This window comes from Melanaphis sacchari, unplaced genomic scaffold (genome assembly GCF_002803265.2).
Source record: "Melanaphis sacchari strain LSU unplaced genomic scaffold, SCAv2.0 Contig24_pilon_pilon, whole genome shotgun sequence".
Taxonomy (NCBI): Eukaryota; Metazoa; Arthropoda; class Insecta; order Hemiptera; family Aphididae; genus Melanaphis; species Melanaphis sacchari.
Genome location: NW_020271125.1, coordinates 83,655 through 111,455, shown reverse-complemented (window position 1 = coordinate 111,455; position 27,801 = coordinate 83,655). Strand labels below are relative to the sequence as shown.

The 27,801-nt window shown below is 28.8% G+C and overlaps 1 protein-coding gene and 1 long non-coding RNA gene across 2 annotated transcripts; both read right to left on the bottom strand.

Moving 5' to 3' along the window:
- Window positions 1-1,763, bottom strand: LOC112594941. The gene is made up of 5 exons (XR_003114679.1): window positions 1,643-1,763; window positions 1,290-1,575; window positions 1,075-1,226; window positions 677-979; window positions 1-598 (listed from the first exon to the last, which is right to left on the bottom strand). It is a non-coding gene; the product is annotated as an uncharacterized LOC112594941 (long non-coding RNA).
- A 10,106-nt stretch (window positions 1,764-11,869) lies between these two features.
- On the bottom strand, window positions 11,870-26,066 carry LOC112595044 (solute carrier organic anion transporter family member 2A1-like). Its single transcript, XM_025340118.1, has 12 exons — window positions 25,486-26,066; window positions 15,178-15,344; window positions 14,873-15,073; window positions 14,489-14,788; window positions 14,277-14,396; window positions 14,025-14,207; window positions 13,599-13,788; window positions 13,378-13,522; window positions 13,140-13,300; window positions 12,803-12,906; window positions 12,600-12,689; window positions 11,870-12,534 (listed from the first exon to the last, which is right to left on the bottom strand). Exons 1-12 carry the CDS (start codon window positions 25,548-25,550, stop codon window positions 12,218-12,220), a joined length of 2,043 nt encoding a protein of 680 aa, XP_025195903.1. The 5' UTR covers window positions 25,551-26,066; the 3' UTR covers window positions 11,870-12,217.
- Between the last annotated feature and the right edge of the window lie 1,735 nt (window positions 26,067-27,801).

Genomic DNA, 27,801 nt, shown 5'->3' with positions numbered 1-27,801 from the left:
TTCATTTAAATTATTAATAAAACTGTACTTAGAAGTAAATACAATGGTTATATGACTCGAATTCGTAAGACCTAGTGATGTGATATACAAATATGGGGAGCACGGCCGAGCACGTGATTGACAAATAGGGGAGAGGCCAGGTCCGTACACGATAGCGTAGAGCTTTAGGCTTGGTGGGGTAGCCGGATTCAACGGTTTTGCGAAGGATCCGGAACATACTATTGATCAGCAGTACTTGTTGGGTTCAAGAGATCTACCGACAACTCATACTTCATTGCTAGTTAGTAGTTGTTAAACATGATATTCATCAACCAGTGCTTGAAGCCAGAGTATTTAAAGACAAATTGGTTTTCCTACCAAAAATCATATAATATAATTTTCTTATTACACACAAATTAGAAATACTAATGTAAAATACTTAAGTTGATAAATTAAAAACAATACCAGACATAGTTCATCTGATTTCTATAAAAAATATATTATACAATACAATAATTATAACAAAAAAATATTCTTAAAATTATTTACACCAATGAACATTTCGGCCATTAACCTTATTGTCACCACTGCAGCCTTTACCACCTCCACAGTCTCCTGCCTGAAATTACGCAAAATAATTAAAATGTATTGTTTAAGTGCAACAATCATATTATATAAGTACATGAAACATACTTACAATTGCGGGTTATATGCTCATGCTTACAGCAGTTGTAGTATTTTGAAATTTATAAAATTGTATAATATTCATTACAATAGCTAATCTTATTATTCATACTAATGATGTATATAAGTTTTTATTTTGTAGGGAGCCCATGTCCCTTCGGCTCCCTATTAATACACTTTTGATTCATAATTACTTTTGGCTTTATTGCCACGTTTTTTTGCTGCTCGAAGGAAACAGTTAAGTAAACCGTAACTCTGAGCAGAGCAGCTGCAGTTGGTGAATAATGAACTGGAACATACAACCCACTGTCTTTATCTAATTTAAAAATATAAAATGTTGTTCAATAACTAAAATGAAATGTTAACCTAAAAAAAAACATAGAAAAATATAATGTAATAACATGTACTCACTCAGACGTTCAAATGATAAATTAATTGACATGACAACATGTGAAATAGGACCTTTTTTTTCTCCCTTTTGAAACCAGGAACGGGTGGGAGCTGTTTAGCACAATACTAAGTGAGGACCTAGCCACATTTGAATGATCAGAATCTTTAGGTTCCTATAAAACATGTATTTTACAACATAATGATTATAACAAAATAATTCTTTTAATATTACTTACATCGATGGCCAATCTATCTATAGCGGCTGCCACCTCCCCAACCTTCTCCACAACTACTACCATAATATTATATTTAAAAGTATATGAAACACGCTTACAATATTTGGCCATGTGGCCGAAAGTTGATAGTGTAGCGCAAATTACCATCTCCCATTCATATTATTCATACTTCTTCCTGTATTACCGCCGCCACGTGGTCTACGGCCGCCAACCACCGTATAATTGCTCGAAGATTACATTAAAATGTGACCCCAAAGAGTCATTAATATTGAATGCGCGTTCCGTGCTATTAAATTAAAAAAAAAAAAAAATTATTCAATAGTTAAAACAAAATATAATGTAATAATGTGTACTTAATACTCCTCAATCGGGTCGTTCCATCTTCAAACTTCAAAGTTCAAATTGAAAATGAATATTGATATTAAATAGTGAATAGTGAATAATGAACGAATAGAGTGCCAACTGCCAATAGTGGCGACAGCCGACAAGACGACAACTGAGTTCACAACTTTACAGTTTACTCACAACTCACAAGATAATTATCGGATTATGTAATACACTAATACAATACACATGGCGTATTCAGTTACCGATACTATGTGTTGATGTAATGATGTATGATACATTGATACCAATGTCGCGGATCTATCAATCGATTCATTCGGTCCATCGGTGATAATCGAAAAATAGTTTATGAAAAATGAAAATGTTTAAATTCACCACATAAATACATATATATGTTACGGTAAATGATGTTAAATGGAAATTAACGTTATTCACCGGTTATTAACGTTATTTACCAAATATACAGGTAATTATCGTTATAAACTGGATAATCACGTTAATGACCAAATACACAGGTAATTGATGTTATAAATCAGATAAGCGCATGAATCTCAAATACTACAATTTGAAAAATTATGTAAGTACCCAGATATTTTTAAAAATAGAATAAATGCATTATTATTTTTTATTTATTTTTACAAGTTTTACTCCCATGACATTTAATATAACATAATTTTTCAGCCCCAAGGTAGGCACAATGCTTATTATTATTACAACTAGTCTTGCAATGACAACGCTGGTACCTTCGAGGGCTCGCAACCGAATCATTACTAGCTACTTCCCTCAGTGTCAACTGTCTACCATCTGCTAATTTTATCACATTGTCCATGTCTAATAGATTTTATTTGCAAACAGCTATTTTTGGCATGTGAAATAATATTTTTAGAAAACTATATTCCGTATTTATAAAATAATAAAACAAATTTTAATTTTAATAGTATATTTTTTCATTAAGAATTAACTTACAGAGTTTGTATAAATCATGTTCAACTTGAGTGACAACTGATAGTATATTTTGCATAGAACCACGAGCTCTATCAACGTTTGGTATAAATACACATACAGTTAAGCCTATTTCAAGCTGAGGAAACTTTTCTTTAGAAAATTTCATCATTTCCTCTCCTTGTTTTTCTAAATTTTTTTTTGAATTTTTACATGCAATACAAATATTTTCTTGACAATCATCAAAAAAATATTTAAAATAATTTTCAAATATTTATATTTTAGTTTTATTTTTGTTATATTTAAAATTCGGAAATTTATCGTTAAATAATTAAAAAATATTTAAGTACCAAGTTCCGAATTTTTTTCTGCGATTTCTATGATTTAATTTTCGATTTTGTCTTCTTTGATGATTGGTTCTTTGGTTATTTTTTTAAATCTTCCGCAATAACCTCTTTTATTTTATAATCAGATCAAAATTTCCCAAATCATACGGTTATTAACGTTATTCACTAGAAAATAACGATAATTCCCACATTCGTAGGTAAATAACGTTAATAACCGGCGAATAACGTTAATTTCTGATATAACATCATTTACCGTAACATATATATATATATATATTAATACATTAATATTAATTTACTACGACCTCGTTTTAAGCGACGATGAGTTGGGTGAGAAGGTTGAAGTGAATTGCACCTTGACGCGGTCCCGCGTAATATACTAAAATCCGTTTGAATTCAAACGGACTTTACGCGGAAAACCGCGGAATGACTTCTACTTCTCTATCCAACTGATCCAACCGCCAGTCGATGACGGATGACGCCGACGCACGATAACGGCGTCGGAACGTTTCGGTTTCGGCCGCCGACACCGCGAACCGGCCCGGCCCCTGGAACGGATTCAGTTTTAACTTTTTAAGTGTTTTAACCACCGCACCGTACGCGATTGTAACTTACGTCCTACGACCCGTACTGTGCTTACCTTTTAATATAGATTGTCACCATTTTAACGTCGTGTTTTCTGTTATGTTATTTTCTTTCTTTTAATAAACGGAAAACTATTTTACCATAACCGATTGTTATGGTAAAACTATTGTTCTTCAACATTTCCCCGTCGTCCCACTCCCACCCAGGACAACTCCAGGTTCCCATCAACCTGATGAGTTTAGAAGAGAGCAGTGGAAACTTTTTGCTAATGATTTTTTTTTTTAATATGCTCGACGTTTTGGAGACTGACGAGTACAAGTTTTATTAATTATGACAACGTACTTGCATATCTTGCGTAAATGACAAATGTATATTTATTACAGTCACACAAGTATACACCTTAAAATACTCTTAATTCGAAAGTTCGTGCGTGATTTATATGACGTTCCTGTAATCAATGTTGGACGTCACTTCATATTTTTCCTTTGAGTTTGTTTGTTCAATTCTATTTTTACGAGTTTTAAATTTTAATATTTCTTTAACATTTAGATAATACACATTACACAGCAGCACAGAGCACAGTACACACTATTAATTATCGACAGAGTTTCTAAAAATAACTCATAACGTTTGGAATTCTGAGTTCCTATATAATCAACACTGATAAGTGATAACACTGATAACATACAGATAACATTAAATAATAATTATAATTATTATTATACATTAAGATTTAAGATTAAGACCAAGACGTGTATGTACCATGTAGTAGGCATGTATTATTATTTATTATTTATTTAGTATTTACATAGTATAAAATATAATATAATACTTTATACATGTATGTTTTTATTTTAATGCTAAAGTTAATTGTATACTGTATATTGAAAGAGTTAAAAATGATCATATTAAATATGTTTTTGTAAATATCATTAAATATGTTCATGTTCAATTATTTTGTATTACATATTTACAATGTATGTTAAATTGTTATTATAAACTTCGGTTTTTTAGGTCTATCATTATGGTCAAGTTATGTCTCATCTGTTGATGGTCTCAAAAGATTTTCTTGCACAGGTGAGAATATTGGTATGGATGTACAATAGATATTTGCCTCTTTGAAACTGGGTTCAAGAAATTTTATCCGTGGTCACTACACAACACACATCAATCGTCAAAATCTGTTTTACAGATAAGTGCCGTCTTTAGTAAGTGATTAATAATATATAAATAATTAAAAACACATAATATGTTTAATGTTCAGATTTATTCTGATAACTGCTACCTATGTTTATACATATACATATTACATTCTCATAAACATTTATAATATATACCATTTCAGCAACTTTTGATCTAATGCATGGAACTAAAATTATTGTAGAAATTCTGTTTATTCTTTGATAAGGAGATGTTGGACTTAAAAGCACCCACTGTTGTAAATGAAGAAGTAAATATCATCATATAATTTTTATTCATTATTTCATTTTGAGTGTTACTGTAAAATTTATGACATTGTGTCATACTGACTACTGTTGGACTTACAGATGATTTTTGTACAAAAATATAAATTTTAAAATAATTATCGAATACATATCAATCATATTATTTCATTTTAAAAACTATGTTATTCGGACTTTATCATTCACTAGTTACATATAAACTCAAATTAATACTAAAATTAGTTGCTAATAATTCAATATTATAATATTAAATATTTTTGCTTTATGTTTTTATTATTTAACTTATTCATTGTATGCACCTATATATAATGTAAATACTATAATCATTCTTTTATCACTTTATTATAATATATATTAAAAAAAATGACTTCAACTAATTGTTCATTTATTTTTGAATTATGTATGTCACTAATTCATTAAATTTATTTATTGTTTCACTTTATACAGACATTAAAACTGACTATATACAATGTTATAGGTAATACAAAATCAACTGGTCATAGAGATTGTTGCACCAATGCACCACACAGCAATCAAGAAGTGGACGTGGCAATTACCAATGACAATAACAGCTCAATTAGATGACAATAATGTGAAAATTGTGTAATTTTTTTCAACTTTAAGGCTAGGATGTTGTTTAGTAATGCACAGTAAGACATTGTTATACCTGTGATACCATTCACATTGAGTGTATAATATGACCTGTCATTCATAATGCGACGAGTACAGTTTCCTGTACTATTGACAAGTTACATGGTCAAACTTTTATTGTTTTATGTATTTCAGAAATATAAGTAATGTTATATTATGTTAAAAAATCTAATACCAATGATGATTAATTTGTTTGAAAAAGTACAATTGGACAGATTATCATTGTACTAAATTCTATTTGTAACCAATACAATAAATTTGTTGTATGTAAGAAATGCTTTTTACAACTTTATTTTACATTTCATTTGTGTATTTTAATTTATTTTTCAACTAAATTAATAATTGTATATCAAATTTATTTTATGTAATATGTCTTGTCCTTAATTCTTTATTTGTTATTGTTTTAATTATACTATAATATATATTAAACACCAATATAGTTAATAACTATTAATTAATTATACTCGTATGCTGTTTGTTGGTTTATGTATATTATTATAAAGTGTATGAACATATAATAATATGTATCATACTCACTTATCGCTTTATCGCTGATTTGTGTTTAGATAGTAATCTAGAAAACTTAAAATCTTATGTAAAGCAAGTTTTTTATATCGTAGCTGAAAGCTGGTCCCCGTCAAAAGAGTTGGGTGCTAATCGAGTAATAATAATAATAATAGCCATACATAGCTTTGACATGACTAAAAATAGTTTTATTTTAGAAAATCAAACATATATTACAGATTAAATAGTAAAATTAGTTACAGATTTGATTAACCTAGGTACCTCCTGTAAGCTTGTGCTGTTCGTGTTGAAGCTAGGGAATTATGGTTATTACTACTCGTGAAATATAAATGAAATGAAGCAGTAATGTACAATGGGTACTACAAATCGAAATAAAATAGATTTAAAGATTACCATTAATATTTTATAAAGAACAATGTTAACAATAAATAAATAGGTACAATAAATGCTAATAAATAATATAACAAAATTGAATCACAATGATTGATATGAATGTATGTCTTGCTTTAATTTATTCTAAAAATAAATATTTTTGTATCAGAGCATTTAATATGTTATCTCGAAGCCCAAACTCATCCTATCTTAATGAACCACATAGAAAATTATATTAATATAGCACAAGGTAAACAATTTACATTGTACATGTTTGGGTACCATATTTTTGAGTTTGATCAATTTATAAATAGGTCATGAACCGTCATTGCTCTCCCAATAAATTATTTGATACGAAAAAAGTGTTGTTTTACCATTACGTGTAAAATCATAATAGTTGGCGCGTTTGTTTCTTCCTCCGTCAGTGGATATTTGTTAGAGGAATGCTGCGGTTCCTGTGATTAGTGAATGAGTTATTGTTCATTAACTATTGTATTTAAAATAAATTTGATAACCTAGTGCGTATAGAATAATAAAATATATCATTACGAAAAATTTAAAACTTATTGTTAAGACATTGAACACAAATGTTGAATGGGCCAAACACGTATGCTACTTCAAAAACGTGAATGAACATAGGTTGGTAGGTATATAATGAACGATCATAATACGCTGTAGCGACAATTTATATCTTCTTGTTGTTTATGGATTGCATATATAAAACTCCTTGAAAACTATGTAGGTACACGTGTCGTTTATTACAAAATATTAGAAATTTTTGTGATTTCGACGAAAAAAATGTTAACTCCAAATGCACGTTAAGCAGAATTTTGTCCATTTATTTTTATTTAGACGTGAGAACGACTTTTGTGAGGACTATTTTTCTCGATTACAGCGTGAAATTATCTATCCTTTTCATCCATCCGTTTCATCCGATTCCGTTCCGTCGATATCTTTTAAGCAATATTATGAATAAATAATTATTTTTAGATAACGTACATTTAATGCGGGTAGCGCGATTTGGATTAATCTTTTTTTTTTTTTTATAAGAGGAGATTCCCTTTGGGGAGATCTCATTTCTGTTACACGGGACATTACCAGTTACCACAAATATTTAATATCATATTATTTTTACACTATTAAATTATTATACTTAACAATGATTCATACCGTTTTGCTTTGTATCTTATTCGTATCAAGTGTTGTATCGTAAAAAACTATTATTACACATTTATACTGATCAACCATAATAATATAAACAAGCATTTCATGCACACAAACGCTTAAGACATGACGTACACACTACACTGTGGAAAATGGACAGGCATGTACTGTGAATCCAAATCTAATTATTCGTATGATTATTCTAACCGCAAATATTAACATGTTCATTTATGTCTTTCGTGATATTATTATTGATATAATAAGTTTAATCATAATGTGGGTGAAGGGTGAAGGGTATACCTGCAATACGTCAACAACTAATTTGATGTTTTGTGCATGCTGCGTCAGAATGACTATTATGTCGAACTTTTGTCTTTTACGATTTGTCTCCTATTTTTTCTATTTCATGTACGATTCTTTGTGCCATGATTTACATAAATCCTCCATCTATATAAGCTTCTTGTGACACTACGGTGACACATTTTATACTAAAGTCTGTGCACATAAAAATATATTTAAAGATAATTGTTTTTTTATAGTACACTTTTTTTTTTTTTTTTTTTTTATTGAAAATAAAAAATAAAAATTGGGTTTTCTTTTTAAACTGTGATTTACATCCATTTTTTTCAATATTTTATGAATACGGCTTTTACTTTTTTTTTCCAATACAATATAATATAATATACAACGAATTACGAATATATAAATTAATATTGTTCATATAATCTAAATATTAAATGAATTCTCGAATTACAAGTGCAGTGTTATTAGTTCCGCATAAATAATGTAATTGATATTTTTATTTGTTAAAAAGATTGTTTACATTGAATATCCTTATTTTATTGAATAGCAATGTCAAGCAATAACTTTACCTCGTCGGTTAGGTTATGCACGGATATAATAATAGAATAGTATTGTATTAACAGTATTATGTGTAGCAATATGTGCATGCCTATAAATATTTCAAATAAGATCAATAGAATCACTTTTGAACTTTGAAGTATCAATAAAATCATATAAACTGTTCTATTTGAATTCATAGTTTATCAACACACCAAAATATGAGTCCTTTTGAGTAGGTACTTTGAATAAGTAGGTATATATAAAATATTTGTATTCTTAACAAATTTTTTTTCGTATTAGTAGGATTTTTTTTATATTATTTGAAAAAGGAAAAATGTATTCAATAAACACATATTATTGTAGAGTCAATACGTTCATCGCTCCGCGCAGTATTTTAAAGGAAATAAAAAATATCTATTTAATATAATTGAGAACATTTTTTGAAAATCAAGAGATATTTTGGTGTTCACAGAGTTGTATCTACGTAGACAACAGAAAATATAGATGGATTAAAAAATAATATTAATTGCATTCGATTTAAACTGCGAAAATGATCGAGCAATGTGCCTACATTTATATGTACACAATTTACAATAGAGACGGCTGTTGAGAAACGTTAAGATACCTCGTTGTATATAATAATAATTAATATACTATTGTCTATTGGAATATAAATTCGTTTAAACAGGGATTGATAATTTATCAACCTCAATATTTCTAAAATTAAAAAAGAATTTTATAACTTTTTCTAGTCGATAAATATTAATCATATTATAATATATCCTGTAAGCAACAGTTTATTTTTGTTTTATTTTGAAAAAATTAAGCTAATTTAAGTAGGTGGAAAATTAAAATTTGAACAATACATCAATAAAAATTTCGTAACTAACGCTTAAGGCGAGCGTTGTTGTTACTTTTTTTTCGCTATATGATGTATTATTATAATAGTCATTGTCATTAATTTTGAGATATATCACATTACCGCACTTAAAAATAACTGATAAATAATAATTTATTACCGTAATTGCGTATAATATGTTTATTGTCGTTTCGTAAGACGTCGTTATTATATCCGTAAATTTTCGGCACGAGATAGAAGTGATATTTTAAAATAACGTTGTGATTAAATCGTAATTTTGAACTTTCAGAAAATCACGCAGTCCTTAAAATTATATCTACTAAAAATGCTCATCAATCAATAAATAGTCCTTCGATCATAATACTACCTATATATGCTGTCTATATATGGCTCTCTACTTCGTGAAGTAAACTATACGTGTTACAATAATAAAATTGTTACTGTAAAATAAATTGCAAAACATTTGTATTTTATACATTTAATTAAAAATACGTCTAAAACTACCGATAATACTTTACAAAAAAATAAACATATATTTATATTAATATAAAATGTTGCAAAAATACAATAATATTATTAAATTTTAAAATAAGAAGACAATAACAAGAAGTAGGGAAACATTATAAATAAACCTTTAAATATTAAATTTACATTTTCGTCATCATAATTATTGGTTAAAAATTTAATTTAGAATGAATCATATAAATTTATCATTTACATTTTGGTATACCGTAAATTATACAATAATTAAAATAATGCATATTATTTTTAGGAAAATATATTTAATTTTTATAGTTTTGTCATGTCTTCATGATCGTTTAAATATTTATAATTATCATTATATTATAATGATAACTATTATTATTTAATTATTAAATAATTAATATTTTATGGCAGTGAAAGATCAATTATCAGCGATGTTTACAATGATAAAATTCACGTAGTGAATCGTCTCAATAATGTCACGTATATGTTTATAAAAAAAATTGAAAATATAAGTAGTGAATCAAGATTATTTTAATTTGAATAACAAATGGAATTCTATTAATAAATTACACAGTAGTCAGGTAATACAAGTACTTATATAGTATATTATATAATCATTTAATAATTATTAAATAAGAGCCTAATTTGGTCAAAGCTAATTACTCAAAACTTTTGACTTGTTTTAAAATATCATAAACGACATGAAAAAAAACTGTTGACTAGAATTGTGTAAAATCAACAATATAAATAAAATATGTGTATCGAAAATACAATATTTAATAAATATTTATGTAAATTTAATAAAATTAACAGGTTTTGGAAAATATTATACCTACATACTAAATTATTGCAATGTCTTATGATTCATTTTTTTCAAAACCTTACTATCATACAAGATTAATATTATTTTGAGTGTCTAATGGTCTAATAACAATATTGATTTCTTGATCATACTTCTAGAGTTGGTAGGTAGTTAGACTTAAGCAAACATAACAAAGAAATTAGTGTGTAATTATATATATATATATAACGCTGTTGCCTTTACGCCTCCCTACGCATTTTGAATAGGCTATTTAAATGAAATTAACGTTAATGCGTGACATTTAAAACCATATAAATTCGTTTATCTTATTTATATATAGAGTAAAGTTTATTAATTATGTTACAAGGAATGATTATAAAAACAGTTAAAAATGAACGATAATTAATTATACATGTCGGTATGTATAAATATGAACACAAATTAAAACATACGTTTTATCATAAGTTTAAAAAGTAGTCAGAAATTATTATGTTAAAACTTGTGTTATAAGTATCATTTGTCCTTTTAAACTAAATAAAATCAACAAGAAAACTAATTTATTAATTCTTTGGATATTTTGATTTGTAAAGAAATCCTTAATTATTATGAAACAATCAATACCTACTATTACGAATTTTTGAAAATATATATTTTATAATTATTTATCTACCTAGTAGATTTTAATAAACTAAATTATCTAGGAAAACAATATTTAACTAACTATTTAAAGTCTAAAATTTAAGATGTATCCAATGTTATAATAATTTTCATTCACAAATATATTTAATGTATTTACAACCTAACCTACCAAATTTAAAATAAATAATTTTTGTTTTGAAAACATTGAAAAATTAAAATACCTATTTTATTTTGCAACTATTATAATATGAGATTAACTTAAATAAAATAAAATCCATCATAAATTATTTTCTATAAAAAACATCATAACTAAATATATTTTATCCACACAAATACCTGCAGTGGTTACAACAAAATGTCAATCGTTATTCGTTACTCATTGTATAATTTTGAGTAAGTACAATTCTTAAATTAATTTCTCAGTTTATTAAATTTATTAATTAAAACATACATATACATATACATTACCGTTATTAATTCATTATTTTATTATTATAAGTACACCATTAAAAATTATAATACGTTTTGATTGTTATCGTATACAATTTTTTATTAAGTAAATGTGCACAAGTTTTGCTATTCTTATAGTTTTATTTAAACATGCACGGTTTTATTATTAAGTTCAATAAATTAGGAGTTATAGGACCAAATTATATCCTCTATTTTACAGCTTAAGCCATAGACTAGATTGGTACATAATATATTTTTAAATCAAATAGTATGGCGTGTTTAATTTTGATTTTGTTTACGCTTACTGAGGCACCTGTAGTTTAATATTCATGTAATTTATACCTGAATATTATATACATGTATCAGTGATCGATCTGAGCCGTTGGATATTCAAATCGCATATATAATATCTCCTTCGTAGTTCATGTGTGTTCACATTGTTTTATAAAAGTTCATTACAGTAATGTAGTTAAGACGCCTCCTTCTCTGAGCGTTGTTCCGGGACTCCTTGGTGAATAGTCATCTGTATGTCTGGTAAAATCAATATTGGTGTTCGAAGCAGAAAATGATAAATCGGACGGTCTTCTCTTCGGAGGCTTTCTGGTCGGAGTGGGCGCTCGTTCTTCAAATCCGGGCGGTGTTAACGGACTCAACGGACTCGATACCGAGTTGGCGATAAATTTTTTCGCAGAATCTGAAGTTCCATACGGACGCAATGGCCTTGACATTAAGCACACGCATGCATAGAGCGCTGCTGACGTCATGAGTATACCTGCGAAAAATATTTTAGCAAGATTTACAATTTGCACGCCACAGTTGTAGATAGGTTACGCTTACATATGTTGGACAGACTGAGATAGGTGGAAAACGTCGCGGAGCCATTTAACCGGCATTGATTGTTGTTGTCATACAAAATACACGTTAAATCTGAAAAATAAACGATTCGATTTTATTAAATCATCATGTTGTCTAATCAAGTAATGTTAAATCAACTTTATGTTATAGTAAAATAGTTAGTATATTCATAATTTAATACGTACGTCCAACAAATATGTAAAGTATTTTTCCAGGCACATGTCCCATCAAACAAATGAAAGTTACGGCGAATCCCAAAGCTGTGGTGCGGTCATCAGGTTCTACGCTTCTAAAATTGTAAGGTATGGCGATCAGTGGGATAAAAAATTAAAACCCCGTTTACGAGTACAATATGCAGTACATAAAATATTATTCGATAACTGTATTAAATGTCTGATAATAACATCATTAGAACACAAACATTGGCTTGAACGATTTACTTTGTATTAATTTTATTGATTTGACCGTGTTTAATGGATCACCGGCCATACTTAAAGTTTAAACCCATCTGTATTATTATACCTGAGCAATAAAATTATTGTACCAACAATACACGTGCCCAACAGCGACAGGATCAACACTGAAATTGATTGATACCCGATGTTCATTTGGTGGCAGTTATGATCATAACAAGCACGCTTGCTGGCGTAATCGGTGTGGACGCAAGCACACTTGACATACTCCTGCAGTGATGAGAATTATTTATATTTTTATGTCGTACACCATTTTTTAATATGAATTAATTATGCGCATTTCCCACCTGTCTGGAATACAGGTCTTGGGTCCTGCAACCGGCGTGACAGGGTGAATAATAGACTATATGGCTGGTTGTCGAACAAACCGGTTCAAATGGAATATTGTCCGGGCAATTGCAATCTTTATTGCAATATTCGTTTAGATCGGACCTATATATAAATATCAAACAACGAGAAACACTCTTTAGATGATAATTGTTCTTTTAGTTAGTATACCGATTCTTACTTGTGTGTTATTTGATTGTGTACTTGTATTTTGGAACACCGTAAGAACATGCTGGTGAAGACTAATATAGTCACAACACAAATTATGCCAATGTTCCAGGCGGCTAATAGCGTAGCTCTTGGCTGTACAATACATATTAATACGCCTGATAAAAACACGCAAACTGCTGCCAAAGGATATCTTAGAAAATCTAAAACATAAAAAAATTGCACATTAATTATTATTATTGTACATTACATAGACATAGCGTGTTTAAACCAGTTAAACTATAAGTTAAAATGATTTCTGAATACAATTTTTTTTACATAAACCGCAAAAAATAATGAGTACAATTTATTATTAATGCCGATTAGATTATTAATTTTACTATAATTTGCTAAATAAATGTTGTCAGGTTAGGTTAGGTTATATATAGTATTTACAAACCAACGATTATGGTATTTTGATCAGTTGCATCTGTTGTGTGTTTGGGCACGAAAAACACCGATTCCATGTAATTAGGTTCTTCGTACAACATATTAATTAATACTGTGTATACGCATGCGATGGCGGCAATATTGGATAAAATTAACTTATTACTGAAAATTCTTCCCAGCGTGCTCCTGAAATCTATTAAAATATGCAAACAAGTTAATATCGGAATCCGACTCAAACTTTAAATTACATTGTATCACGTACCGTATCTGTTGTTTCGATAAATTGGACTGTTGCGTATTAACGTTGAAGCTTGGCTCGTGACTAGTCTGCTTGGATATAAGGCCACGATGAAAGATACAACAATCAAAATCAGACCAATAGCTGTTGAATTAAACAACAGATTTTTAAACGAAAAGCACTATGGAGTTTGAGTTGATGTATAAACTAGTAAGAGCAATATATTTGAGACTTACTGAGCCATACGATATCACCGGCCAAATTGAAGTTAGTGCTTACGTGAAATGCAAATTTCCCCACCATCAACCCCGTTTGGAGGCCCAGTAGCGATGAACCGATGACCACGCCTATGCAAGCCGGTATTTTGGTCGGAGTTACCGATTCATCGAGTAGACCTAAGCCTAAAGCCAATAAGGCTGTACTTCCCAAAGACATGCTAACTTGGAGCAAGAACAACACTGCAGTTTTCACCAAGTGAAACGGGACGTACGATTCCTTTACGTGGGCACCGTGAATGGAGTCGCACAGTGGCGTTTCTATAAGGGAAAATATTTTGAATGTTTGTATTCAGTCGATTTAATAGCTATGATTAATATAATATGCGTTTATTATTATATTACCCAACGTGGCCAAAGCTAAAGCCGATGGTCGCTGAAAGCTGTAATGATCGGATGCATTGATCAAAGCTAGTAAGACGGCAAAAATTCCTTGCAGGATCCCAAAAAATGCAATCCACGAATTCTTGTTGCGTTTTCCCCCTCGGTATCCAACGAATGTTGACAACGTCAAATGAACAAATCCACTGATAATCCATAGCCAATCTAGGTTACAAAAAATGCACGAATACATAATTATACAATCATTATAATTAGTTAGGAAACTATTGCTTCCATGTATATAGTTAGATATTATCCATAATACACACTTGATATATCTTTAGGTATATTATAGCTTTTTGATTCTAAGGTTGAAAAAAAATATCTCTGCGACGCTGTTTGGAAGAAAACAAACAATGTTATAGTAATCAAATATTTTCCAGCTGTAGCGCATCTAATCCAAGATCGACATAATGAATATCCCAGCCATTGCAATCTGTAAAAATATACAATATTTGATAATATATTATACGTAATAATTTGCTTAAATATTAAATCTCAACAATGTTTTTTAGCGTTTGAAAAAAAGTAAAATATAAATATTTTATTAAACACGATTTGAGGAACACTAAATAATTTTACTTATGTGCATCACTTATTATAGTTATTAGTTTTATTACAATAAATATTACTGTATACCTATATTAATTTTTACGGTAATAATAAGCAGCTAACGGTTGGGTCAAACATATAAATTTAAAAATCGTATGTTCTATTAGAATCTAGATAATATAATATTTGCATATGATTACAAAAATTAAACAATTTTCTTTTTATTTATACTAAATCATTTATTTAACAATTTACATGATTAGAATGTTTAAGATTTATTAAGATAACGATTAAAACATGATAACAAAAAATATGAAAATAAATGAAATCTGAGATGTCATAAAAAATAAATATGAGTAGTTTGAAGTTAGTTAATCAAAGGAATTTATAAGTATAATATATTATTTGGTAAAACAACATTTTAAAGTACACATCTTTATAGAACAATAAACAATTAGGTAAGGAAAATAAATTATTTCAAGTACACCAATTTTCAAAAAATATTTTAATTAGATCTTCTTTGTAATAAACGAATTACTATACTAAGTACTAAAGTTTATCAGAACGTATCTATATCTTAACGAAATTAATCAAACGATTCAAAATAAGTAAAACAATCAATAATTTTAATGTGACAAAATAAAAATTAATTTTGTCAATAAATACATAAACCAAAATTATTGTAAACACTTATCTTTGAAAATGAATAATTTGAATATAATATATATAAATATATAAATAATAAATGATTTTATAATTTTTCTTATTATTTTATTTCTTATTCTTTTTTTTTTAGTTTAAACTATTTAAAGTTTACATTAACTGTATCTATTACTATGGGTGATATTAATAGTTTTATAGGAATTTATTTCACGATATTCAAAAACTCTTATCTAATGCTATCATTAGTACCTTAACTCTAATAGAAATTACTTAAATATGTGACTAGTGAATTAAATAGTGGACTAAAAATAGTTATATCTAAAAATGTAAAAGTATAAGTAAGTCGTAGGTATGGGTACTCACATTGTAGAACTCTAGAAACTAATCAAAAACGCTATTGTCGAATTTAATCAGTTTAATTTTATTTATCCATGTAATATTTAAAATATATACGAAACGATAATAAACTAATGAAAAAAAACACACACGTTTGATTTTTATTCTGAATAAATACTTTTTAATTTTCTGATAACTTACATTTTTTATAAAAATGAATAAGAATTTATATATATATATATATCAAACATATTTTCATCTAAAAAAATGTGATTAGTAATCAGATTTTTTTTAATTTCATGTCTACTTTTATATATTTTCATTACTTCAATTAATTAATTTCATTAAATAGTTTCAGATTATGCATACCGATTTATTATCTATTTCTATATGTTATATAAGAGTACACATATTTAAAAATAAAAGTATCGACACATTTCAAAAAGGGAACGTTCTTACCTATCTATATATTAGTATTTTATAATTATTATAATTTTAAATACTAGTAGTTATACCTACTCGTAATAATTAAAGTATACGTTGAATAATGAACGGTATCTCGATGACAACGGCGCAAAAACTGTACATGCGACGTGTTTGGCATACATAATAATATTAGGTATCTATAAATTGTATGTATACATATAAAAAATGAGCATGGTACAATAATTTTAACTACTCAACACACAGTGACGACTTAATCATAATAAAATATAATATATATATGACATACACGAAGTAATACAGGTATAAAGGTATATTATATTATTAAGGTTTTTTCATAAAACAAATATTGTCATCTATTGTTATTTATTTCGTACTAGTATCGTTCGGAGTTAGCAGTGTCTATAACACAATTGTAAGACTACACATATTTATAACTAAAATTTATTTTAACGTACACGATGGGCGCCGCGACTGCAGTAGTGGCGAGTCCTTTTTTTTTTTTTTTTTTGAATGGAATACGATTCTAACCAAATAGCACAATAATATAATAATATAACATATACACGTAAAGGTGCTTATATAAAAAAAAATAATATATTTATTGTGTGGGACAGCATATTATAATATTATACGTATAGTAATGATGACGAGGGCAACAATTTAATTCTAAACGGTCTTCGGATGACCGAGGAACCGGAAACGCGCGAAGGCCGTCGTTCATTGTTAGCCAAACTTTTCGATGTACACATAATTAATATAAAAAATAATCCGTTGTAAGCTAAGTATTACACAATTCGATAACACGCATATTAACGATACTCTATGGTATTATGAGTCTATATAATATGATCGCCGAGACGTAACTTTTAAATTTAGACGAAATTTTCAACAGCCTCCCTCTCATCTAAACAAATACTTATCCTTGGAATGTGAAGGGAAGTTCATCCACTTACTGAACTTATTTTACAATTTTTTTTTAGATACATACATCCACCAAGATTAACTATATAATTGAGTATTAGACAGTATTTAAAGTTTTTTAGTGAATCCGTCTTAAAACTCACGATTTTAAATGAGCCAACAATAAGCTCACCTTTTAATACTACCTACTTATAAAATATGCATTTTTACATTAAGCATGAGTTGCCATACACATTGGTAACTATTGCGTTGATAGCGCGGGATTCTCGTACTCGTGCACCTTTTGATCCCTCTCGGTTACGTCGCTGTAAAAGTGATCAGTGACGAAAGTGCACAATTGTACGTAGCAAAAGGATACAATCGTACCCCCCCCCCCCCAAAGACCCATTCTTTTCTCTTTACAGTTACAAGATACTATAATCTAAAGTTTTTATTTTTTATGTCTTAATTTTCAATTTATTTTACTATTTTCTATTAACAAGTAAGTTTAGGAACAGTTTATATGTATCATAATTTAGCATAATATATATATATATATATATATATATATATTCGTATATTATAAAGCGTATTTCTGAAAGTAACTATTTAGTAACTATATCCGTGATATAGATCACGGATTATATTCGATCGATTCGTATATACGAAAACCAAAATTAATTTTATGTAAATCGTATTCGGTATACAAATTTGATTTAAAAAAGTTAAAAATGTAGTCTATATTTTATAAAAAAATAAATGCCTGCCAACAGGAAAAAATCTGGCACTGTGCCTGCGTGTATATGCTGCATCATAATACATATTATAATATGGTATTATGGCCGACATTGTGTCAGCAGATATATTACAATTGAGTGAAGATAGTGCATTAACTATATGGTATATCTATACCTATCTATGATGGTAGCCATAGCTATATACACGACAACTAAATACGAGCACTCGTGCACATGGTTAAATAGTTTCGTTATGATATTTTATGTTTCAGTATACACATATTATTAATACTGTATAAGTACCTACAGCGTGTATGTGTCTCTGCACACAATAAATGTCAATGTCCACATAAAAACGGAAAACAGACGCGCCTATATTTTAAATAAGTAATAGGTACCTAGGTATCTACAATACTACGCGGCGTTGACGGCGGTGGTTTGAAACGTTTGAATGGGATTTAATGAACAACTCGGTGTAACATGAGTATAAACTGTAAACATACCGAAATTCTGTAGTACTACTGGTTAATACAATGATGTACACAGCAAGCGTAAAATACACAATGTGATGTACCTGTATGCCTGCCCATTACGTGTGTAATGCAAAACACACCATTGCGTGTAATACAAAACTTTAAAAACAAAATTTTGTAAGCACTCTTTCTAAGTTTACTCGTACAAATAAGATATGTTATTAAAAACTATAATTTAACCATTAGGTACCTACATTTTTCAGGTAAAATCATGCAATAAAACATATATACCATACTTAAAGAATTGATTGTATAACACGAAGACAGAGTGTTCTGATTTAAGAAAATGTAAAGTATGAAAACACGTTTTTCTCAAACACATTCTCCAGTGACTGACGGTATTTTAGCTTACGATGACATTATTGATGGATATGATGGTATATAGTATATACTCACTTCTCCATATATATATATATTTTTTTTTAACGTAGACTGATTAAATTTACGATGATACGTGAGTTTATAGTCATAAATGGTCGTACCTATAGGTACCTATACGGCTATACCTATTATAATTTTTAATGACATAAACAAAATATTTCATGATAATTTGCAATTTTCAATTCTCAAATGTTACTTAGTAGACTAGTCAAACATCAAATGATTATAAAAAAATGTTGAGAACCAATGAACAAACCAGTGTTGAGAATAAATAACCTCAATAATATCTAATTATAAGTTGCACCCATATAAAAAAAAAAATCTATAAAATGTGTTTTTAGTCTTACAAATTAATGTGTGAAAATGTTTAAATATAACTTACTCAGTAATATATAACTGATGATCTATTACTGCAGGTACTTGTCATTGTACAAATGCATATAGGTACGGGATTTTCGCGTAATAAGTCACATATATCCAACCTAGCGAGTGCGCAAATATTTTGTAAGCTCCATACGTTATTCAATATTATATAATACACAATATTATATTGTATATTAATATACAAAATTAATTTTGTATCTTTTATATTAATTTTATTACGTCAATTTCAAACAGATATTTAATTTTTATGACATTTTTCATTCTTTTGATTTTAAATTGGTAATTAATACTTTTTAATAAAAATAATTATTTTATGTTTTAAGATGGACTCGAGGAATCAGCGATAATGGTTTATGTCGTTATTATGATATCTTTTATCAATGTTTATCCGAATTGAAAAGAAGCGTTAAGTGTCATACTGTCCAATTTCAGTCTTACAGAGTAGGAACTATTATTATAATTGTTTTAGAAATAATAACGCATCGTACATGTTTACTTCAACCATATCAAAAATAAAACGTGACAACACCCAAAAATCGAATAAATTTCATAATAAATAATAATGATGTAATATATTTTAATGTATTATGTGTTTATTGCTTATACGTGAAAAGAGCTAGTTACAAAAGGATCTAAAATTTAAATTTGTTATTTAAAGATCATCATTTATGAGAGTTTGTACACTGAACTCGAAAAACGAGAAATGAAAATATAGGTTGTGCAATAATTGTCAACAAGAACGACCAATTACTTTTAGGAAACAAATCAACCGCAGCTATACTTGGACATTTTAACAGACAATTTGTTCGTAATAGTATTAAAAATAATACGTAGGTAGACACTATATTTATACGATTTAGAATGGAAAATATATTTTATGTGTACTATATTGTGTGAATTATGCTATAGCATTATTAGCGGAATCATAAATTATAATTAGTAATAATATGGTATCGTATTTTTCTGTTTTTTTTTTCAGATCGATATGCTAGAAGAAATTATAAAGTTTAACTTGCAATTTGCATCGAATTTTTGCATACAAAATTAAAACAAATCAATAAATATAGTTGAACATATTATTTGCCACAATGTTTAAAAAAAAAATTGCAGAGTTCGTTCATTTGTATAGATACTATGTTATTGAATACGGCGCAATGCACTGAGGAAAGCGGTGTTCCGGTGTTGTATGCTTGTATTATAGGTGAAGGAACTCCTCAACTTCGGCATTAAACTTAAATATTACTAACAGATTTATTCCATATTACTCATAAATATTATGTCATTAACACGACACTCTGTGTTTGGTCAGAATCTTGTGTGGTTATTTTTTCGCATAACTGCTTAAGGAATATAGGCGTGTACACAGATTGTTTGTGGTATGTTGAACGTTTTTTTGGTTTCCTTAGTGTCGACCAACGACCGTACATAATATATTATATATTGTTGTATACATATATTTGGCCAACGTCATAGTGAAAAAAAAATACACATGGGTAACTATTGATGCGAAAAAGAACCGTTTATTCGATACAGTATTGACTATGGCTGGGTGTACCTCTATACCTATACCTACTAAATAGTTATGCAACAGACGCCGCCCGACAAACCATGCCGCGCACGCTTATCCACGTCGTAATTACGCGTGCACTTATGTATGATGCTACAACTGATGATAGGTATGCAATATTACGGTCGACAGTGATCTTCGAGAATATCAATCATTGCATATGGAATATCTTGATGATTATAATTTGTATACTTTGCATTTAATTCTTCGATAAAAAATAACCTAGACGTCTAGTGTTTTTCACCAAGTGAATATCGTGTGTTTTAGTATAGTTATAGGTATGTCGTACAGTAATACGATACATGTGTGAAATTATTTTTTTTCGGACGTCACATCAATAATTATATACATGCATGCAAGAATGCGAGTAAACTGTATAGACATTGTGCAATTGATTCTTCATCTTCTGTATACTTCTAGTTGACAAGTTTATCAATATTTTATTTGTTTTTTTTTTTTTATGTCCACTGTATGAAAAAATATATTGTGAGCGATAAGTCTTAACGTTGTCTACGATATTATGAATTCTACGAATCGCAACGTATTAATATTCAATTTTTGTAAGATTTATCTAGAAAATCCAATATCATGTCTCTTGACTAAATAAAGTTGTTGACACCACATTGACATAACTTTATAATGTTATGCGTGTGTATGTAATTAAGAATAACAAATAATCAATAATGGTAAAAATAAAAAGGTGTCATTAAAAATGTCCTGCATAATGTATAGTACAAATCACAGATTATATCAGTTTAATTATATTTTGAAAATTATGTTATATTATAGGTACCTATACCTATATGATACATAGTGTTGATTTGTATGGTGATTTCAATATATAACAGTAAAATTGAATGTTAAATAACCTATACAGTATATACATGTAGAACAATCATTGTGTATTTTATGGTTACTTAATTTTTTTTTTTTAAACAATAACATGCATTATGCATATTGCATAGCAATATTCTTCTTAATAATACATATTATAGCCACTTATAGAAAATGAGTAAATATCTTGATAATAATATAAATTGTTAAAAAAAATTGTATTGAATTATACTTAATTTACATAAAAACCAAACTACAATTATTTTAAATTACAAATCATTCATACATAAAAATTGAAAGAAATAATATATGATAGCAACTTTAAACTGGCCCAGTAAGCTAAAACACGCTATATTCCAACCCCTGGTCAGTCTATTCCTGATGTATAAATGATTTTAAAGCGTCACTAGAGTGGTTTTATCGTTCTTGTTTCTACTCCAATAATTAATAGTTATCAAGTCAATGGATAGATGATTTATACCTATTAGTGTAGATTTATGCAAAATGTCAAAATATAAATACTAATTAAGCATTTTGTTTTTATTGTAAAATATACTCAATATACACTTTACACAAATCTAATATTAAATTCAAAATAATTAAATAGACTCAATAAATATCTACATATATTTTAGGAAAATATGGTCTAGATAGTATACACAAGTAGGTACATGACAACTAATCGATAGTTTTGTATTGAATATTTTATTTAGTAGATATATGTTATTGATTTCCCTGGATCATTAATTATTTAATTAATTTCTCAAAATCCTAGAAATGGGTCATATATTAAATTGTTCCGTAAAAAAATATTTAAATTTGAAGTCTTTTGATAAATATTAAATATCTAACTCTTATCCAAAATATATCGAGATAAATGTTATCTTTTTAAGTTAACACTAAATTTAGTGAAAACTATTAAGTTATAGGTGGCCAAAGAATATGTAAGCACATTAAACTTTTTCATTCATCTAACTCACAATATTATGCAAACGTCTTTCTTTAATGTCGCTACATCATTAAAACCCACTATGAACTATTAGATTATTGTACTGAATATGTATAGTTATATCTCATGTAATATATAAATCATCATATTTATTTATTTATAAACAAAAGGTTTCGAATTTTTTTAATCGTTTCTACATTTTTACCGTTTTTTGTCTTTTGCATTTACTTAAAACAGTTAAGTCATTACAATTTTAAAATAAGTAATCCACCCATATCATGAATAAACTTAATTTACCACTTTATATTATATATACAAAAATATGTAAAACAAATAAAATGTATCTACGCATCGCATCTACAATAAAAATTAAAATAAATTAATACTTTAATAATACAACTGTTTTAATTTGAACAACTCTTATAAATTGTATAATTTATGGAATAACAATTACAATAAATTATAAATTCAACAAAATGCACTATGTTTTAAATTAGATATTGCATAACTTTATGATTTTAAATTCAATTTAATAATATAACCTTATAACATAGGCGTACGTTTTGTAATTGGGGCCCTAAAACTGAAATTCCAGAAAAATAATTTTTGATGAGGTAGATTCTAAAATATTTTAAATGTACCTACGCGAAAAAATGTACTATGTTAAACAGTTAGATGTTATATAAAAGTACAATTCACGAATAAAAATTCAAACTATTATAATAGAAATTGATATTTGATTCAAGGAAAAATATTAAGTAAAGGGCCCAAAAATACTGTAGTTACTCCCTGAAATTTAATTCTGCGCACTCCTATGCCTTCTAAATAATAAATCTTACATAGGATATATAGCTATACAGTACATATATTATGAACATATCATATAATAAGTAGAAGTTAAAAACATATAAATAAAAATATTTTGTGAATACTAGATTTATGTATTTACATTATATAAATTATATTTAATAGGGAAGTTTTCTAAAAAATGTAATCAATTGGCTGGTAAAAATTTGTGCACATGGATAATAATATGCTAGATAACAGCATGGAAAAAGAATTAATTAAATCAGTTACATCGTTTAAGTACTGTAGGTTAAGCCATGCTTAAAATCTTTAGAGTTTGTAGCGATCTACAATAATTAGTTTGATATTTACGTACAGTATAAACTATAATAAAATAATCTAATATTTATAATACTAGAGTATTAAACTAGCGGAAAAATATAATCAGTATTTTAAATCGTTAAAATAATATATTGAGCTGAAAACTAAAAGTTCTTCACGAACATTGCTACATCTCGCAGTGCAGCATTATATATTTATGTACTTATACAATTCACGTTAAATACACTATCACGTATTAGTTATTATTTATTACTACTGAACGTTAATTGATTTATTTGAAAAAATAAGCGAGTACATATTGTGAACCACAAATTAGCCACTTCTGTCAGTTAGAGAATGTTAAAAATGTCAAAGATGATACTTGTTTATTTATTTATTTATTTTTTTTTTTTTTTTGTGAGCAGTTAGAACATGTATATATTATATTGATTGTGAATATGCAAGCTTTACGGTTCAGTCAACGAGTACAGACTGCATAGTACAAAAGTATTAAACCTACCTATGTTATATATATAAATATTACATATATTCACGTAATAGCTTACAAAATAAGTTAGGATAAAAAATAAAATAGACATTTTTTAACAGGGCTTAAGTTGCTAATATTTCTATACTATAATTAGTCGTGCCGGTTAAACTCCCCAACACATAATCAACAAAAGAATATTTCTGCGAACTGGTCACCACCTCTCTCATAGAAAACAATCATCACTACAAACAATAGTCAACAGATGCAAGGTTATTTTATACAAAATTATATTGTGAACCGTTTGCCTATTCGATGGCGGGTAAATGCGATACGATAGTAAATTCAAATTCGAACGGATAAAAAAGTTTAAAATGACGTGTATGCACAAAAAGTCTACGGGCCCAAAAACTTAATAATTAACTTACGCATAGTTTAATAACATTTTAAAACTATAACAGTAAAATATGTTTAAGAAGAAATGGGTATAATGATCTTCCCCTTAAATAATTATTAAATAATTATTCATCGAATGCTACACATACTATACAGTCTAATAGTATAGCGATAAAGACGTACAAAGTCAAATGAAGGATATCGTATAATATGTAATGGTAAAATCTGACATGCAACTGCGTAATACACGTAATAAATAACAATATTTTAACTATAATTTAAACCGCGCGCGCGTCAAACTCACCCGCAATCGGTCGGCAGATCTTCAATGTGCGGCTGTACCGTTGGGCGGGCGTACGGATTGGTCATCTCGTCCAGTGATTTCGGATATTACCACGACCGCTGTACCGATTAATTATTACTGTATAAAATAATAAACGTCAAATATAGATAGATTGCAGCCAGATCCTGTTGTAAATTATAATATTCTTCTACAAATGGGCCCGCGACGACTGCAGCTGTACTCTCGCGTTAATGACGTTTCAGTGTACACCACCGAGGTATGACAACGAGGCGAGTTTTGTTATTATAACAACATTAATAATATTATTGTGGAGAACCGACGGCGCGTTGCCAGAATACGATACTGTTGTGGCGATATTCTGTGACGTCGTTGTCGTCATCGTCTCCGCCACGACCAAAACGTAAAAAAACCAAAGACACGCGACACACTTTTTACGGTACCGAATAGGCAGAATATGTAGGTAGGTACTGCCACTGCGTTAAATATTTTACAAGTATTATAAAATAATATTTTATCTGATGCGGATGAGAACGGCGCGCGCGATGCCCGCTGACTGTGTTCGGGCCGAGTGCACCGCGGCAAGTCGGTAGGCGCGCTATGAGGTCACGAGCCACCGCCGCCGTCGCCGCTGACTGAATAATATAATAAAATAATAATATAGTTTGGTGGTGGGGTTACACGCGCTCGCCCCGGTCGTACCTGGTCAGGTGAAAGTGTTGTCGTCATGACGACGACTACGACGACCGCGTTTAATGTTTGTGGTCGCACACGACTGTAGGTACATCGTTTTATTTCCCGAAACGATTTTTAAGCCTGTACGTCGCACGCGACCATCATGGTTCGATACGTAAATAATGAATGCATTGGTGCATATTGTTATTTATTATTAGTGCATCGTATGTGCATTCTGAAAATGTCGAGCCGTCATGACCCAATAACCTGCCTAAATTATATATACGTCTTGGAAGGCGTTCATAATATTGTATAATTTTACTTCCAAGACCGTTGGAGGACGGATCTTCGCTAAGGGTATTATTTTGAGCCGTAACAAGCTACCAATCATCTGTAATATACTAATATGCATAGCATAATAAATAATAATTATTATAAAATAGATTTATCGCGCCAATAATATAAAAACTTTATTGGTCCGCACGAACCGTCTTCAGTTATTTTTGATATTTTTTATTCCATTTCTGATTTTTACAGAAATATAATACGTAGGTACCTACAAATCATAATATTGAGATATTGAGTACCTACAACCTTAGTTGCGTGTTTGGTGTCATAACCGCATAGTCTCCTATTAATAAAATAAATACTTTTGTTCTGCCAATGCAGATTTCCCTCGCGGCTTATTATACAAATAAGTAATACAATATACCTCACATGTCCTATTTGTATATACGTAAATATTTTATAAATATCCGCAATTAGGTTTTTTATATAGGTAGCCGAATGTGATAAGGCTAGAGCAGGGACGGTCAAACTTTTTTCGGCTGCGATCTACTAAAAATATACTTCACCTTTGAGGATCGACTTCGATAAAAAAGTTTTTATTATTAAGTTACTATACCACCATAATTAATTTTCGTGTGCGCAGTCTAAAAATAAATTCTAGCACGATCGAATTAAATTTTTTTGCGATCGACTGTTTGGCTGCCCCTGGGCTAGAGAATCCGATCAGCCATGCACGGTTTTTAAAAATGAATTATCTACTCGCAGTTGCTTAGGAAGTTAAAATAAGTTTAATTTTTTAACATAGTTGAGTTTCCTATAACATCAAAAATTAATAAAAGAAGTTTGTGTATACAAGATGATTAAAAGAGGCCACATTATTGAAAATCGGGATCGTCACAAAGAAAAAATGGAGAGCTAATAGTTACCAGTTTAGGTGACTATTTTTTGTTTCGTTTAGTAGCTGAGAGATATCTCTAGGAATGTTATTATCATGTAACCTCGACTTTTCGCCTTGTTTATTTATGTTCATCATAAGATGGCAACTGATCGACTATTTTAAGAGAGTTACATTGAGTATTTGTTAACATATTATATTCTATGAAAAAACAACTTTATTAATTATGTACTCCAGTGGCGCAACCAGGGAGGGTTCCGGGTCCGGACCCCCTTTCCTTGAACCGCATCGTATCTTTTTAAAATACCGTAATTTTATTGTTACAGAAGTATACACATTGTCATGCCCAGACGGGCCACTGTGTTAGTGTTCAGCACAGTAGGCCGCACACCTCAATTTTTTAATAAAATACTTGATTTTTAAACAATTAATAAGTAAAAAAAAATTGTTATATTGGGTCT

What these genes read in the sequence shown, in the direction of transcription:
- LOC112595044 (XM_025340118.1), bottom strand. Translation starts at nt 25,550, where the DNA reads ATGACCAATCCGTACGCCCGCCCAACGGTACAGCCGCACATTGAAGAT. An exon ending in AAGACCTGTATTCCAGACAG is followed by an intron (nt 13,301 to 13,377) that starts GTGGGAAATGCG and finishes TCATCACTGCAG; the next exon opens with GAGTATGTCAAGTGTGCTTG. An exon ending in ACTTTACATATTTGTTGGAC is followed by an intron (nt 12,690 to 12,802) that starts GTACGTATTAAA and finishes TTTATTTTTCAG; the next exon opens with ATTTAACGTGTATTTTGTAT.